The sequence below is a fragment of the Petromyzon marinus genome, chromosome 69, assembly GCF_048934315.1.
Source record: "Petromyzon marinus isolate PM22_M1 ecotype Great Lakes invasive population chromosome 69, UKy_Petmar_22M1.pri1.0, whole genome shotgun sequence".
NCBI lineage: Eukaryota > Metazoa > Chordata > Hyperoartia > Petromyzontiformes > Petromyzontidae > Petromyzon > Petromyzon marinus.
In genome coordinates, this window is record NC_133735.1 from 5,587,851 (window position 1) to 5,603,767 (window position 15,917).

The window sequence follows — 15,917 nt, forward strand, 5'->3', positions numbered from 1 at the left end:
GGGGTTTTTTTGGGCGATTTGGGGGGTTTTTCGGTGGGGTTCTTTGGAATTTTGGGGGATTTTTTGTGGCTTTTGGGAGATTTTTTTGCAATCTCATGGGTTTTGCGGCTTTTTTGGGGCAGTTTTTGGGGCTTTTTGGTGAGGTTCCTTGGAATTTTGGGGGATTTTTTGCGACTTTTTGGGGAATTGTTTGGGTTTTGGGGCTTTTTTGGGCAGTTTTGGGGGTTTTGTGGTGGGGTTCTATGGAATTATGAGGGATTTTTTTGCGACTTTTGGGATTTTTTTGGCATTGTATGGTTTTCATGCTTTTTTGGGCCGTTTTAGGTTTTTTGGTGGGGTGCTTTGGGATTTTGGGTGATTTTCTTGTGACTTTTGTGATTTTTTTGGGATTTTATGGGTTTTGGGGCTTTTTGGGGTGGTTTTGGGGGTTTATAGGTGGGGTTCTTTGGAAATTTGGGGGATTTTTTGCGACTTTTGGGATTTTTTGGGGTTGTTGGGGTTTTGGGGCTTTTTTGAGGGCGGTTTTGGAGTTTTTTGGTGGGGTTCTTTGGAATTTTGGGGGATTTTTTGCGACTTTTGGGAATTTTTTTTGGGATTGTTTGGGTTTTGGGGCTTTTTTTGGGCGGTTTGGGGGTTTTTTTGGTAGGGTTCTTTTTTTGGGCGGTTTTGGGGGTTTTTTGGTGGGGTTCTTTGGAATTTTTGGGGATTTTTTGCGACTTTTGGGATTTTTTGCGATCTTATGGGTTTTGCAGCTTTTTTGGGGTGGTTTTGGGTTTTTTTGGTGGGGTTCTTTGGAATTTTGGGAGATTTTTGCGACTTTTTGGGGAATTGTTTGGGTTTTGGGGCTTTGTTGGGCGGTTTTGGGGTTTTTTGGTGGAGTTCTTTGAAATTTTGTGTGATTTTTTGCGACTTTTGGGATTTTTGGGGGGATTTTATGGGTTTTGGGGCTTTTTGGGGCGATTTTTAGGTTTTTTTTTGGTGGGGTTCTTTGGAATTTTTGGGGATTATTTGCGACTTTTGAGATTTTTTGGCATTGTTGGGGTTTTGTGGCTTTTTTGGGCGGTTTTGGTGAATTTTTGGTTGGGTTCTTTGGAATTTTTTGCGACTTTTGGTTTTTTTTGGCAATGTTGAGGTTTTGGGGCTTTTTTGGGCGGTTTTGGGGGTTTTTTGGTGGGGTTCTTTGGAATTTTGGCAGTTTTTTTGCGACTTTTGGGATTCTTGGGGATTTTTCGGGTTTTGGGGCTTTTTTGAGGGCGGTTTTGGAGTTTTTTGGTCGGGTTCTTTGGAATTTTGGGGGATTTATTGCGACTTTTGGGAATTTTTTTGGGATTGTTTGGGTTTTGGGGCTTTTTTGGGTGGTTTGGGGGTTTTTTTGGTGGGGTTCTTTTTTTGGGCGGTTTTGGGGGTTTTTTGGTGGGGTTCTTTGGAATTTTCGAGGATTTTTTGCGACTTTTGGGATTTTTTGCGATCTTATGGGTTTTGCAACTTTTTTGGGGTGGTTTTGGGGTTTTTTTGGTGGGGTTCTTTGGAATTTTGGGAGATTTTTGCGACTTTTTGGGGAATTGTTTGGGTTTTGGGGCTTTTTTGGGCGGTTTTGGGGTTTTTTGGTGGAGTTCTTTGAAATTTTGTGGGATTTTTTGCGACTTTTGGCATTTTTTGGGGATTTTATGGGTTTTGGGGCTTTTTGGGGCGATTTTTATGGGTTTTTTGGTGAGGTTCTTTGGAATTTTTGGGGATTATTTGCGACTTTTGAGATTTATTGGGATTGTTGGGGTTTTGTGGCTTTTTTGGGCGGTTTTGGTGAATTTTTGGCGGGGTTCTTTGGAATTTTGGGGGATTTTTTGCGACTTTTGGGTTTTTTTGGCAATGTTGAGGTTTTGGGGCTTTTTTGGGCGGTTTTGTGGGTTTTTTGGTAGGGTTCTTTGGAATTTTGGGGGTTTTTTTTGACTTTTGGGATTCTTGGGGATTTTTGGGGTTTTGGGGCTTTTTTGGGCGGTTTTGGGGGTTTTGTGGTGGGGTTCTTTGGAATTTTGGGGGGATTTTTTGCGACTTTTGGGATTTTTTGGGGATTTAATGGGTTTAGGGTCTATTTTGGGGCGGTTTTGGTGGTTTTTTGGTGGGGTTCTTTGGAATTTTGGGGGATTTTTTGCGACTTTTGGGATTTTTTGGGATTGTTTGGGTTTTGGGGGGTTTTTTGGGGGCGGTTTTGGGGTTTTTTGTTGGGGTTCTTTGGATTTTTGGGGGGTTTTTGTGACTTTTGGGATTCTTGGGGATTATTGGGGTTTTGGGGCTTTTTTGGGCGGTTTTGGGGGTTTTGTGGTGGGGTTCTTTGGAATTTTGGGGGATTTTTTGCGACTTTATGGGGAATTGTTTGGGTTTTGGGGCATTTTGGGCGGTTTTCGTGTTTTTTGGTGGGGCACTTTGGAATTTTGGGGGATTTTTTGCAAATTTTGGGATTTTTTGGGGGAATTGTTTGGGTTTTGGGGCTTAAATGGGTGGTTTTGGGGGTTTTGTGGTGGGGTTCTTTGGAATTTTGGGTGATTTTCTTGCGACTTTTTGGATTTTTTTGGGATTTTATGGGTTTTGGTGCTTTTTGGGGCGGTTTTGGGGGTTTTTTGGTGGGGTTCTATGGAAATTTGGGTTTTTTTGCGACTTTTGGGATTTTTTGGGGTTGTTGGGGTTTTGGGGCTTTTTTGGGGGCGGTTTTAGAGTTTTTTGGTGGGGTTCTTTGGAATTTTGGGGATTTTTTGCGACTTTTGGGATTTTTTGGGTTTTGGGGTTTTTGGGCGGTTTTGGGGGTTTTGTGGTGGGGTTCTTTGGAATTTTGGGGTTATTTTTGCCACTTTTGGGATTCTTGGGGATTACTGGGGTTTTGGGGCTTTTTTGGGCGGTTTTGGGGGTTTTGTGGTGGGGTTCTTTTGAATTATGAGGGATTATTTGCGACTTTTGGGATTTTTTGGGGGTTGTATGGGTTTTGGGGCTTTTTTGGGCGGTTTTCGGGTTTTTTTGGTGGGGTTCTTTGGAATTTTGGGGGATTTTTCGCGACTTTTGGGATTATTTTGGGATTTTATGGGTTTTGGGGCTTTTTTGGGGCGGTTTTGGGGGTTTTTTGGTGGGGTTCTTTGGAAATTTGGGGGAATTTTTGCGACTTTTGGGATTTTTTGGGATTGTTGGGGTTATGGGGCTTTTTCTTGGGCGGTTTTGGATTTTTTTGGTGGGGCACTTTGGAATTTTGGGGGATTTTTTGCAAATTTTGGGATTTTTTGGGGAATTGTTTGGGTTTTGGGGCTTAAATGGGCGGTTTTGGGGGTTTTGTGGTGGGGTTCTTTGGAATTTTGGGTGATTTTCTTGCGACTTTTTGGATTTTTTTGGGATTTTATGGGTTTTGGTGCTTTTTGGGGCGGTTTTGGGGGTTTTTTGGTGGGGTTCTATGGAAATTTGGGTTTTTTTGCGACTTTTGGGATTTTTTTGGGGTTGTTGCGGTTTTGGGGCTTTTTTGGGGGCGGTTTTAGAGTTTTTTTGGTGGGGTTCTTTGGAATTTTGGGGATTTTTTGCGACTTTTGGGATTTTTTGGGTTTTGGGGTTTTTGGGCGGTTTTGGGGGTTTTGTGGTGGGGTTCTTTGGAATGTTTGGGTTATTTTTGCCACTTTTGGGATTCTTGGGGATTATTGGGGTTTTGGGGCTTTTTTGGGCGGTTTTGGGGGTTTTGTGGTGGGGTTCTTTTGAATTATGAGGGATTATTTGCGACTTTTGGGATTTTTGGGGGGTTGTATGGGTTTTGGGGCTTTTTTGGGCGGTTTTGGGGTTTTTTTGGTAGGGTTCTTTGGAATTTTGGGGGATTTTTCGCGACTTTTGGGATTATTTTGGGATTTTATGGGTTTTGGGGCTTTTTTGGGGCGGTTTTTGGGGTTTTTTGGTGGGGATCTTTGGAAATTTGGGGGAATTTTTGCGACTTTTGGGATTTTTTGGGATTGTTGGGGTTATGGGGCTTTTTCTTGGGCGGTTTTGGATTTTTTTGGTGGGGTTCTTTGGAATTTGGGGGGATTTTTTTGCGAATTTTGGGATTTTTTGGGGATTGTTTGGGTTTTGGGGCTTTTTTGGGCGGTTTGGGGGGTTTTTTTGGTGGGGTTCTTTTTTGGGTGGTTTTGGGTTTTTTTTTGGTGGGGTTCTTTGGAATTTTGGGGGATTTTTTGCGACTTTTCGGATTTTATTGGGATTGTTTGGGTTTTGGGGCTTTTTTTGGGCGGTTTTGTGGGTTTTTTGGTGGGGTTCTTTGAATTTTTGAGGGATTTTTTGCGACTTTTGGGATTTTTTGCGATCTTATGGGTTTTGCGGCTTTTTTGGGGCAGTTTTTGGGGGTTTTTTCGTGAGGTTCTTTGGAATTTTGCGGGATTTTTTGCAACTTTTTGGGGAATTGTTTGGGTTTTCGGGCATTTTGGGGCGGTTTTGGTGTTTTTTGGTGGGGCTCTTTGGAATTTTGGGGGATTTTTGCGAATTTTGGGATTTTTTGGGGAATTGTTTGGGGTTTGGGGCTTTTTTGGGCGGTTTTAGGGGTTTTGTGGTGGGTTTTTTGGAATTATGAGGGATTTTTTTGCGACTTTTGGGATTTTTGGGGGATTGTTGGGGTTTTGGGGCTTTTTGGGGCGGTTTTGGGGGTTTTTTGGTGGGGTTCTTTGGAAATTTGGGGGATTTTTTGCGACTTTTGGGATTTTTTGGGATTGTTGGGGTTTTGGGGTTTTTTGGGCGATTTTGGGGTTTTTTTGGTGGGGTTCTTTGGAATTTTGTGGGGATTTTTTGCGAGTTTTGGGATTTTTTTGGGATTGTTTGGGTTTTGGGGCTTTTTTTGGGTGGTTTTGGGGTTTTTTGATGGGGTTATTTGGAATTTTGAGGGATTTTTTGCGACTTTTGGGATTTTTGTGAATTATTGGGGGTTTGGGTCTTTTTTAGCTTGTTTTGGGGTTTTTTTTGGTGGGTTCTTTGGAATTTTGGGGGGTTTTATCGACTTTTGGGAATTTTGGGGATTTTATGGGTTTTTGGACTTTTTTGGGGCGGATTTGGCGTTTTTTTGGTGGGGTTCTTTGGAATTTTGGGTTTTTTTGCGACTTTTTGATTTTTTGGGATTGTTTCGGTTTTGGGGTTTTTTTTGGGGCGGTTTTCGGGTTTTTTGGTGGCGTTGTTTGGAATTTTGAGGGATTTTTTGCAACTTTTGGGATTTTTGGGGGGATTTTTTGCGGTTTTGGGGCTTTTTTGGGGCGGTTTTGGGGGTTTTTTGGTGGGGTTCTTTGGAATTTTGGAGGATTTTTCGTGAGTGGGTGAGTGAGTGAGTGATTGGGTGAGTGGTTGAGTGAGTGGGTGAGTGATTGAGTGGGTGGGTGGTGGTGCTGACCCACCAACTCACCACCCACTCTGTGTGTGCCACACTTGCCCTGACAGCACTGCGTGAGGCTACCTGGGGCACCTTTGTCTGTGTCTGTGTGCAGGTGATCGCCATGCTTACTCACTCCCTGGACTCTGTCAAGGCGAATGCAGCTGCCTACATCCAGCACCTCTGTTACAAGGTAGCACAACCACAACAACAACTACAACAACAACTACAACAACCACAACAACCACAACAACAACTACCACAACCACCACCACGACTACCACCACTACCACCACTACTACTACTACAACCACCACTACATCCAGCACCTCTGTTACAAGGTAGCACAACCACCACAACAACCACCACAACCACTACCACAACAACTATAACAACTACAACAACAACTATAGGAACCAGAACAACTACCACAACAACTACAACAACTACAACCACCACTACAACCGCCACTACAACCACTACCACCACCACAACAACAACCACTACAACAACCACAACAACTACGACCACCACAACAACAACCACTACCACTACCACAACAACTACCACAACTACCACAACAACAACCACCACTATAACCACCACTACCACCACCCCCACCACAACCACTACCACTACATCCAGCACCTCTGTTACAAGGTAGCACAACCACCACAACAACAACCACCACAACCACCACTACCACAACCACCACCACCACAACCACCACCATCACTACCACCACTACTACCACAGCAACTACCCCCATCACCACCCCCCCCCCCACTATCTCACCCCCCCACTATCTCACCCCCCCACTATCTCACCCCCCCCCCCCCACTATCTCACCCCCCCACCACTCTCCCTGCAGGATGAGAGAGTCAAGGCCGAGTTGGTGCGTCTGTGCGGGTTACTCCTCTGGTGGACCTGCTGGTCTCCCTACCCACTCACCCCCCACTATCTCACCCCCCACTATCTCACCCCCCCCCACTATCTCACCCCCCCACCACTCCCCCTGCAGGATGAGAGAGTCAAGGCCGACTTGGTGCGTCTGTGCGGGTTACTCCTCTGGTGGACCTGCTGGTCTCCCTAACCACTCACCCCCCACTATCTCACCCCCCCCACTATCTCACCCCCCCACTATCTCACCCCCCCACTATCTCACCCCCCCACTATCTCACCCCCCCACCACTCTCCCTGCAGGACGAGAGAGTCAAGGCCGACTTGGTGCGTCTGGGCGGGGTTCCTCCTCTCGTGGCCCTGCTGGTCTCCCTACCCACTCACCCCCCCACTATCTCACCCCCCCCACTATCTCACCCCCCCCACCACTCTCCCTGCAGGATGAGAGAGTCAAGGCCGACTTGGTGCGTCTGGGCGGGGTTCCTCCTCTCGTGGCCCTGCTGGTCTCCCTACCCACTCACCCCCCCACTATCTCACCCCCCCACTATCTCACCCCCCCACTATCTCACCCCCCCACCACTCTCCCTGCAGGACGAGAGAGTCAAGGCCGACTTGGTGCGTCTGGGCGGGGTTCCTCCTCTCGTGGCCCTGCTGGGCTCCGGCCGAGCCCAGCTGGAGTTGGCCGCCTGCCGCGCCCTCCGCAACGTCGCCTACGGCGGTGGTGGCGGCGGTGGCGGTGGTGGTGGTGGTGGTGGTGGCGGTGGTGGTGGCGGTGGTGGTGTTAATGGTGGTGGTGGTGGTGGTGGTGTTAATGGTGGTGGTGGTGGTGGTGTTAATGGTGGTGGTGGTGGTGGTGACGGCTGTGACAGTGATGGTGGTGAAGGCGGTGGTCGTGGTGTTGGTGGTGTTGATGGTGGCGGTGGTGGTGGTGGTGACGGCTGTGACGGTGGTGGTGATGGTGGTGGTGGCGGTGGTTCCGGTGGTGCCGCTGACACTGCCAAGGGGGCTGTGGCTGCTGCCGGTGGTGCCGGCGCCCTGGGGCGGCTGCTGAGTAGCAGGAGGGGAGAGCCGCAGACGATGGAGGGGGCCACTGGTGGGTGGGGGGGGTGGTGGGGGGGGTGGTGGGGGGGGGTGGTGGTGGGGTGGTGGTGGGGGGGTGGTGGTGGGGGGGTGGTGGGGGGGGTGGGGGGGTGGTGGGGGGAGTGGTGGGGAGGGGATGGGAGGGTGGTGGGGGGGTGGGAGAGATGGTGATGACGACGCAGATGACGACGCTGATGACGACGGTGATGACGACGCCGATGACGACATTGATGACGATGGTGATGACGACGCCGATGACGACGCCGATGACGACGCTGATGACGACGCCGATGACGACGACGCTGATGATGACGCTGATGACGACGGTGATGACGACGCCGATGACGACGCCGATGACGACGCCGATGACGACGCCGATGACGACGCCGATGACGACGCCGATGACGACGACGCAGATGACGACGCTGATGACGACGGTGATGACGACGCCGATGACGACATTGATGACGACGGTGATGACGACGCCGATGACGACGCCGATGACGACGCTGATGACGACGCCGATGACGACGACGCTGATGATGACGCTGATGACGACGGTGATGACGACGCCGATGACGACGCCGATGACGACGCCGATGACGACGCCGATGACGACGCCGATGACGACGCCGATGACGACGCCGATGACGACGCCGATGACGACGCCGATGACGACGGTGATGACGACGGTGATGACGACGGTGATGACGACGGTGATGACGACGGTGATGACGACGGTGATGACGACGACGCTGATGATGACGCTGATGACGACGGTGATGACGACGCCGATGACGACGCCGATGACGACGCCGATGACGACGCCGATGACGACGGTGATGACGACGGTGATGACGACGCCGATGACGACGCCGATGACGACGCCGATGACGACGGTGATGACGACGGTGATGACGACGGTGATGACGACGGTGATGACGACGGTGATGACGACGGTGATGATGACGCTGATGACGACGGTGATGACGACGCCGATGACGACGCCGATGACGACGCCGATGACGACGCCGATGACGACGCTGATGACGACGGTGATGACGACGCCGATGACGACGCCGATGACAACGCCGATGACGACGCCGATGACGACGGTGATGACGACGGTGATGACGACGGTGATGACGACGGTGATGACGACGCCGATGACGACGCTGATGATGACGCCGATGACGACGCTGATGACGACATTGATGACGACGGTGATGACGACATTGATGACGACGCCGATGACGACGCTGATGACGACGCTGATGACGACGCTGATGACGACGCTTATGACGACGGTGATGACGACGGTGATGACGACGCCGATGACGACGGTGATGACGACGGTGATGACGACGGTGATGACGACGGTGATGACGACGCCGATGACGACGCCGATGACAACGCCGATGACGACGCCGATGACGACGGTGATGACGACGGTGATGACGACGCTGATGACGACGCTGATGACGACGCTTATGACGACCGTGATGACGACGGTGATGACGACGCCGATGACGACGGTGATGACGACGGTGATGACGATGACTCCCCACCCCCCACCCCCCCCACCCCCCCACCCCCCACCCCCCCCACCACCCCCCCACCCCCCCACCCCCCACCACCCCCACCACCCCCCCACCCCCCCCCCACCTTCCCCCCACCACGGCAGGAGCGCTGTGGAACCTGTCCAGCGACGACGCCTCAAAGGCGCTCGTCCTGAGCGAGGCCCTGGGGCCGCTCGTCACGGCCGTCGTGGTGCCCGCCTCGGGGGTGGGGGGGGGCCACGGAGTGGGGGGCCGAGGGGGGGGCCACGGGGGGGGGACGCGGGGGGGCCGACGCCAAACCGAGAACTCCGCTCTGGGGCTCCGCAGCCTTCCGCAACGCTACCGGCTGTCTCAGGTAGTGGTGGGGGGGTAGTGGGGGGGTAGTGGGGGGTAGTGGGTGGGGGGGTGGGAGTGGTGGTGGGGGGGGTAGTGGGGAGAGGAGCATGGAACACCCCCTGTCTCACTCCCTGTCTCACTCCCTGTCTCACTCCCTGTCTTACTCCCTGTCTCACTGTGTCACTCCCTGTCTCACTGTGTCACTCCCTGTCTCACTCCCTGTCTCACTCCCTGTCTCACTCCCTGTCTCACTGTGTCACTCCCTGTCTCACTGTGTCACTCCCTGTCTCACCCCCTGTCTCACTCCCTGTCTCACCCCCTGTCTCACTCCCTGTCTCACTCCCTGTCTTACTCCCTGTCTCACTGTGTCACTCCCTGTCTCACTGTGTCACTCCCTGTCTCACTCCCTGTCTCACTCCCTGTCTCACTCCCTGTCTCACTGTGTCACTCCCTGTCTCACTGTGTCACTCCCTGTCTCACTCCCTGTCTCACTCCCTGTCTCACTCCCTGTCTTACTCCCTGTCTCACTGTCTCACTCCCTGTCTCACTGTCTCACTCCCTGTCTCACTCCCTGTCTCACTCCCTGTCTCACTCCCTGTCTCACTCCCTGTCTTACTCCCTGTCTCACTGTCTCACTCCCTGTCTCACTGTGTCACTCCCTGTCTCACTGTGTCACTGTGTCACTCCCTGTCTCACTCCCTGTCTCACTGTCTCACTGTCTCACTCCCTGTGTCACTCCCTGTCTCACTGTGTCACTCCCTGTCTCACTGTGTCACTCCCTGTCTCACTGTGTCACTGTGTCACTCCCTGTCTCACTCCCTGTCTCACTGTCTCACTGTCTCACTCCCTGTCTCACTCCCTGTCTCACTCCCTGTCTCGCCGCCTGTCTCACTGTCTCACTGTCTCACTCCCTGTCTCACTCCCTGTCTCACTGTCTCACTGTCTCACTCCCTGTCTCACTCCCTGTCTCACTCCCTGTCTCACCGCCTGTCTCACTGTCTCACTGTCTCACTCCCTGTCTCACTCCCTGTCTCACTGTCTCACTGTGTCACTCCCTGTCTCACCCCTGTCTCACTCCCTGTCTCACCCCCTGTCTCACTCCCTGTCTCACTCCCTGTCTCACTGTCTCACTCCCTGTCTCCCTGTCTCACTCCCTGTCTCACCCCTGTCTCACTCCCTGTCTCACTCCCTGTCTCACCCCCTGTCTCACTCCCTGTCTCACTGTCTCACTCCCTGTCTCACTCCCTGTCTCACTCCCTGTCTCACTCCCTGTCTCACTCCCTGTCTCACTGTCTCACTCCCTGTCTCACTGTGTCACTCCCTGTCTCACTGTGTTACTGTGTCACTCCCTGTCTCACTCCCTGTCTAACTGTCTCACTGTCTCACTCCCTGTCTCACTCCCTGTCTCACCCCCTGTCTCACTGTCTCACTGTCTCACTCCCTGTCTCACTCTCTGTCTCACTCCCTGTCTCACTGTCTCACTGTGTCACTCTCTGTCTCACTCCCTGTCTCACTGTCTCACTGTCTCACTCCCTGTCTCACTCCCTGTCTCACTCCCTGTCTCACCCCCTGTCTCACTCTCTGTCTCACTCCCTGTCTCACTCCCTGTATCACTCCCTGTCTCACTCCCTGTCTCACTGTCTCACCCCCTGTCTCACTGTCTCACTCCCTGTCTCACTCCCTGTCTCAATGTCTCACTCCCTGTCTCACTCCCTGTCTCCCTGTCTCACCCCCTGTCTCACCCCCTGTGTCACCCCCTGTGTCACCCCGTGTCTCACCCCCTGTCTCACCCCCTGTGTCACCCCGTGTCTCACCCCCTGTCTCACCCCGTGTCTCACCCCCTGGGTCACCCCGTGTCTCACCCCCTGTGTCACCCCGTGTCTCACCCCGTGTCTCACCCCGTGTCTCACCCCCTGTGTCACCCCGTGTCTCACCCCGTGTCTCACCCCCTGTGTCACCCCGTGTCTCACCCCCTGGGTCACCCCGTGTCTCCCTGTCTCACCCCCTGTGTCACCCCCTGTGTCACCCCGTGTCTCACTGTCTCACCCCGTGTCTCACCCCCTGTCTCACCCCCTGTGTCACCCCCTGTGTCACCCCGTGTCTCACCCCGTTTCTCACTCCCTGTCTCACCCCGTGTCTCACCCCCTGTGTCACCCCGTGTCTCACCCCGTGTCTCACCCCCTGTCTCACTCCCGGTCTCACTCCCTGGGTCACTCCCTGGGTCACCCCGTGTCTCACCCCGTGTCTCACCCCCTGTCTCACTGTCTCACCCCCTGTCTCACTCCCTGTCTCACCCCCTGTGTCACCCCCTGTCTCACCCCCTGTCTCACCCCCTGTGTCACCCCGTGTCTCACCCCCTGGGTCACCCCCTGTCTCACCCCCTGTGTCACCCCCTGGGTCACCCCGTGTCTCACCCTCTGTGTCACCCCCTGTCTCACCCCCTGTGTCACCCCCTGTGTCACCCCGTGTCTCACCCCCTGTCTCACCCCCTGTCTCACCCCCTGTGTCACCCCGTGTCTCACTCCCTGGGTCACCCCGTGTCTCACCCCGTGTCTCACCCCCTGTCTCACTGTCTCACCCCCTGTCTCACTCCCTGTCTCACCCCCTGTCTCACCCCCTGTCTCACCCCCTGTGTCACCCCCTGTCTCACCCCCTGTCTCACCCCCTGGGTCACCCCGTGTCTCACCCCCTGTGTCACCCCCTGTCTCACCCCCTGTGTCACCCCCTGTGTCACCCCCTGTCTCACCCCCTGTGTCACCCCCTGTGTCACCCCCTGTCTCACCCCCTGTGTCACCCCGTGTCTCACCCCCTGTCTCACCCCGTGTCTCACCCCCTGTGTCACCCCGTGTCTCACTCCCTGTGTCACCCCCTGTGTCACCCCGTGTCTCACCCCCTGTCTCACCCCCTGTGTCACCCCCTGTGTCACCCCGTGTCTCACCCCCTGTCTCACCCCGTGTCTCACCCCGTGTCTCACTGTCTCACCCCCTGTGTCACCCCCTGTGTCACCCCGTGTCTCACTGTCTCACCCCGTGTCTCACCCCCTGTGTCACCCCCTGTGTCACCCCGTGTCTCACTGTCTCACCCCCTGTCTCACCCCCTGTGTCACCCCCTGTGTCACCCCCTGTGTCACCCCCTGTCTCACCCCGTGTCTCACCCCGTGTCTCACCCCGTGTCTCACCCCCTGTCTCACCCCGTGTCTCACCCCGTGTCTCACCCCGTGTCTCACCCCCTGTGTCACCCCCTGTGTCACCCCCTGTCTCACCCCGTGTCTCACCCCATGTCTCACCCCCTGTCTCACCCCGTGTCTCACCCCATGTCTCACCCCCTGTCTCACCCCGTGTCTCACCCCCTGTCTCACCCCGTGTCTCACCCCCTGTGTCACCCCCTGTCTCACCCCCTGTCTCACCCCATGTCTCACCCCGTGTCTCACCCCGTGTCTCACCCCCTGTCTCACCCCGTGTCTCACCCCCTGTCTCACCCCCTGTCTCACCCCGTGTCTCACCCCGTGTCTCACCCCGTGTCTCACCCCCTGTGTCACCCCCTGTCTCACCCCCTGTGTCACCCCCTGTCTCACCCCCTGTGTCACCCCCTGTCTCACCCCGTGTCTCACCCCCTGTCTCACCCCGTGTCTCACCCCCTGTCTCACCCCATGTCTCACCCCGTGTCTCACCCCGTTTCTCACCCCCTGTGTCACCCCCTGTGTCACCCCGTGTCTCACTGTCTCACCCCCTGTCTCACCCCCTGTGTCACCCCGTGTCTCACCCCGTGTCTCACCCCCTGTCTCACCCCGTGTCTCACCCCCTGTGTCACCCCGTGTCTCACCCCCTGTCTCACCCCCTGTCTCACAGGAATCTGAGCTCTGGGGGGGCTGAGGCGAGGAGGAGGCTCCGGGCCAGCGAGGGGCTCGTGGAGTCGCTGATCCACACGGTCCGGAGCTCACTGGGAACGCCTCACATGGACGCCAAGGTTCACACTCACTCACTGTTACACTCACTGTTACACTCACTGTTACACTCACTGTTACACTCACTGTTACACTCACTCACTGTTACACTCACTGTTACACTCACTCACTGTTACACTCACTGTTACACTCACTCACTGTTACACTCACTGTTACACTCACTGTTACACTCACTCACTGTTACACTCACTGTTACACTCACTCACTGTTACACTCACTGTTACACTCACTCACTCACTCATACACTCATACACTCACTCACTGTTACACTCACTGTTACACTCACTCACTCACTGTTACACTCACTGTTACACTCACTCACTGTTACACTCACTCACTGTTACACTCACTGTTACACTCACTGTTACACTCACTCACTCACTCATACACTCATACACTCACTCACTGTTACACTCACTGTTACACTCACTCACTCACTGTTACACTCACTGTTACACTCACTGTTACACTCACTCACTGTTACACTCACTGTTACACTCACTGTTACACTCACTCACTCACTGTTACACTGTTACACTCACTGTTACACTGTTACACTCACTGATACACTGTTACACTCACTGTTACACTCACTGTTACACTCACTCACTGTTACACTCACTCACTGTTACACTCACTCACTGTTACACTCACTGTTACACTCACTGTTACACTCACTCACTGTTACACTCACTGTTACACTCACTGTTACACTCACTCACTGTTACACTCACTGTTACACTCACTGTTACACTCACTCACTGTTACACTCACTGTTACACTCACTGTTACACTCACTCACTGTTACACTCACTGTTACACTCACTGTTACACTCACTGTTACACTCACTCACTGTTACACTCACTGTTACACTCACTGTTACACTCACTCACTGTTACACTCACTGTTACACTCACTCACTGTTACACTCACTGTTACACTCACTGTTACACTCACTCACTGTTACACTCACTGTTACACTCACTGTTACACTCACTGTTACACTCACTCACTGTTACACTCACTGTTACACTCACTCACTCACTGTTACACTCACTCACTGTTACACTCATTGTTACACTCACTGTTACACTCACTCACTGTTACACTCACTGTTACACTCACTGTTACACTCACTCACTGTTACACTCACTGTTACACTCACTGTTACACTCACTCACTCACTGTTACACTGTTACACTCACTGTTACACTGTTACACTCACTGATACACTGTTACACTCACTGTTACACTCACTGTTACACTCACTCACTGTTACACTCACTCACTGTTACACTCACTCACTGTTACACTCACTGTTACACTCACTGTTACACTCACTCACTGTTACACTCACTGTTACACTCACTGTTACACTCACTGTTACACTCACTCACTGTTACACTCACTGTTACACTCACTGTTACACTCACTCACTGTTACACTCACTGTTACACTCACTGTTACACTCACTCACTGTTACACTCACTGTTACACTCACTGTTACACTCACTCACTGTTACACTCACTGTTACACTCACTGTTACACTCACTCACTGTTACACTCACTGTTACACTCACTCACTGTTACACTCACTGTTACACTCACTGTTACACTCACTCACTGTTACACTCACTGTTACACTCACTGTTACACTCACTGTTACACTCACTCACTGTTACACTCACTGTTACACTCACTCACTCACTGTTACACTCACTCACTGTTACACTCACTGTTACACTCACTGTTACACTCACTCACTGTTACACTCACTGTTACACTCACTGTTACACTCACTCACTGTTACACTCACTGTTACACTCACTGTTACACTCACTCACTCACTGTTACACTGTTACACTCACTGTTACACTGTTACACTCACTGATACACTGTTACACTCACTGTTACACTCACTGTTACACTCACTCACTGTTACACTCACTCACTGTTACACTCACTCACTGTTACACTCACTGTTACACTCACTGTTACACTCACTCACTGTTACACTCACTGTTACACTCACTGTTACACTCACTGTTACACTCACTCACTGTTACACTCACTGTTACACTCACTGTTACACTCACTCACTGTTACACTCACTGTTACACTCACTGTTACACTCACTCACTGTTACACTCACTGTTACACTCACTGTTACACTCACTGTTACACTCACTCACTGTTACACTCACTGTTACACTCACTGTTACACTCACTCACTGTTACACTCACTGTTACACTCACTCACTGTTACACTCACTGTTACACTCACTGTTACACTCACTCACTGTTACACTCACTGTTACACTCACTGTTACACTCACTCACTGTTACACTCACTGTTACACTCACTCACTCACTGTTACACTCACTCACTGTTACACTCACTGTTACACTCACTGTTACACTCACTCACTGTTACACTCACTGTTACACTCACTGTTACACTCACTCACTGTTACACTCACTGTTACACTCACTGTTACACTCACTCACTGTTACACTCACTGTTACACTCACTGTTACACTCACTCACTGTTACACTCACTGTTACACTCACTCACTCACTGTTACACTCACTCACTGTTACACTCACTGTTACACTCACTGTTACACTCACTCACTGTTACACTCACTGTTACACTCACTGTTACACTCACTCACTGTTACACTCACTCACTGTTACACTCACTGTTACA

The 15,917-nt window shown here is 52.2% G+C and overlaps 1 protein-coding gene across 1 annotated transcript in view; it reads left to right on the forward strand.

Annotated features, from left to right (window-relative positions):
- Positions 1 to 13,112, forward strand: part of LOC142906728 (uncharacterized) — a 67,468-nt gene extending 54,356 nt beyond the window's left edge. The window contains exons 5-8 of the mRNA XM_076055116.1: positions 5,481 to 5,558; positions 6,857 to 7,358; positions 9,030 to 9,259; positions 13,089 to 13,112. Of these exons, the coding sequence (XP_075911231.1) occupies positions 5,481 to 5,558; positions 6,857 to 7,358; positions 9,030 to 9,259; positions 13,089 to 13,112 (834 nt within the window). The remainder of the gene's footprint in view (positions 1 to 5,480; positions 5,559 to 6,856; positions 7,359 to 9,029; positions 9,260 to 13,088) is intronic.
- Positions 13,113 to 15,917: the final 2,805 nt, after the last annotated feature.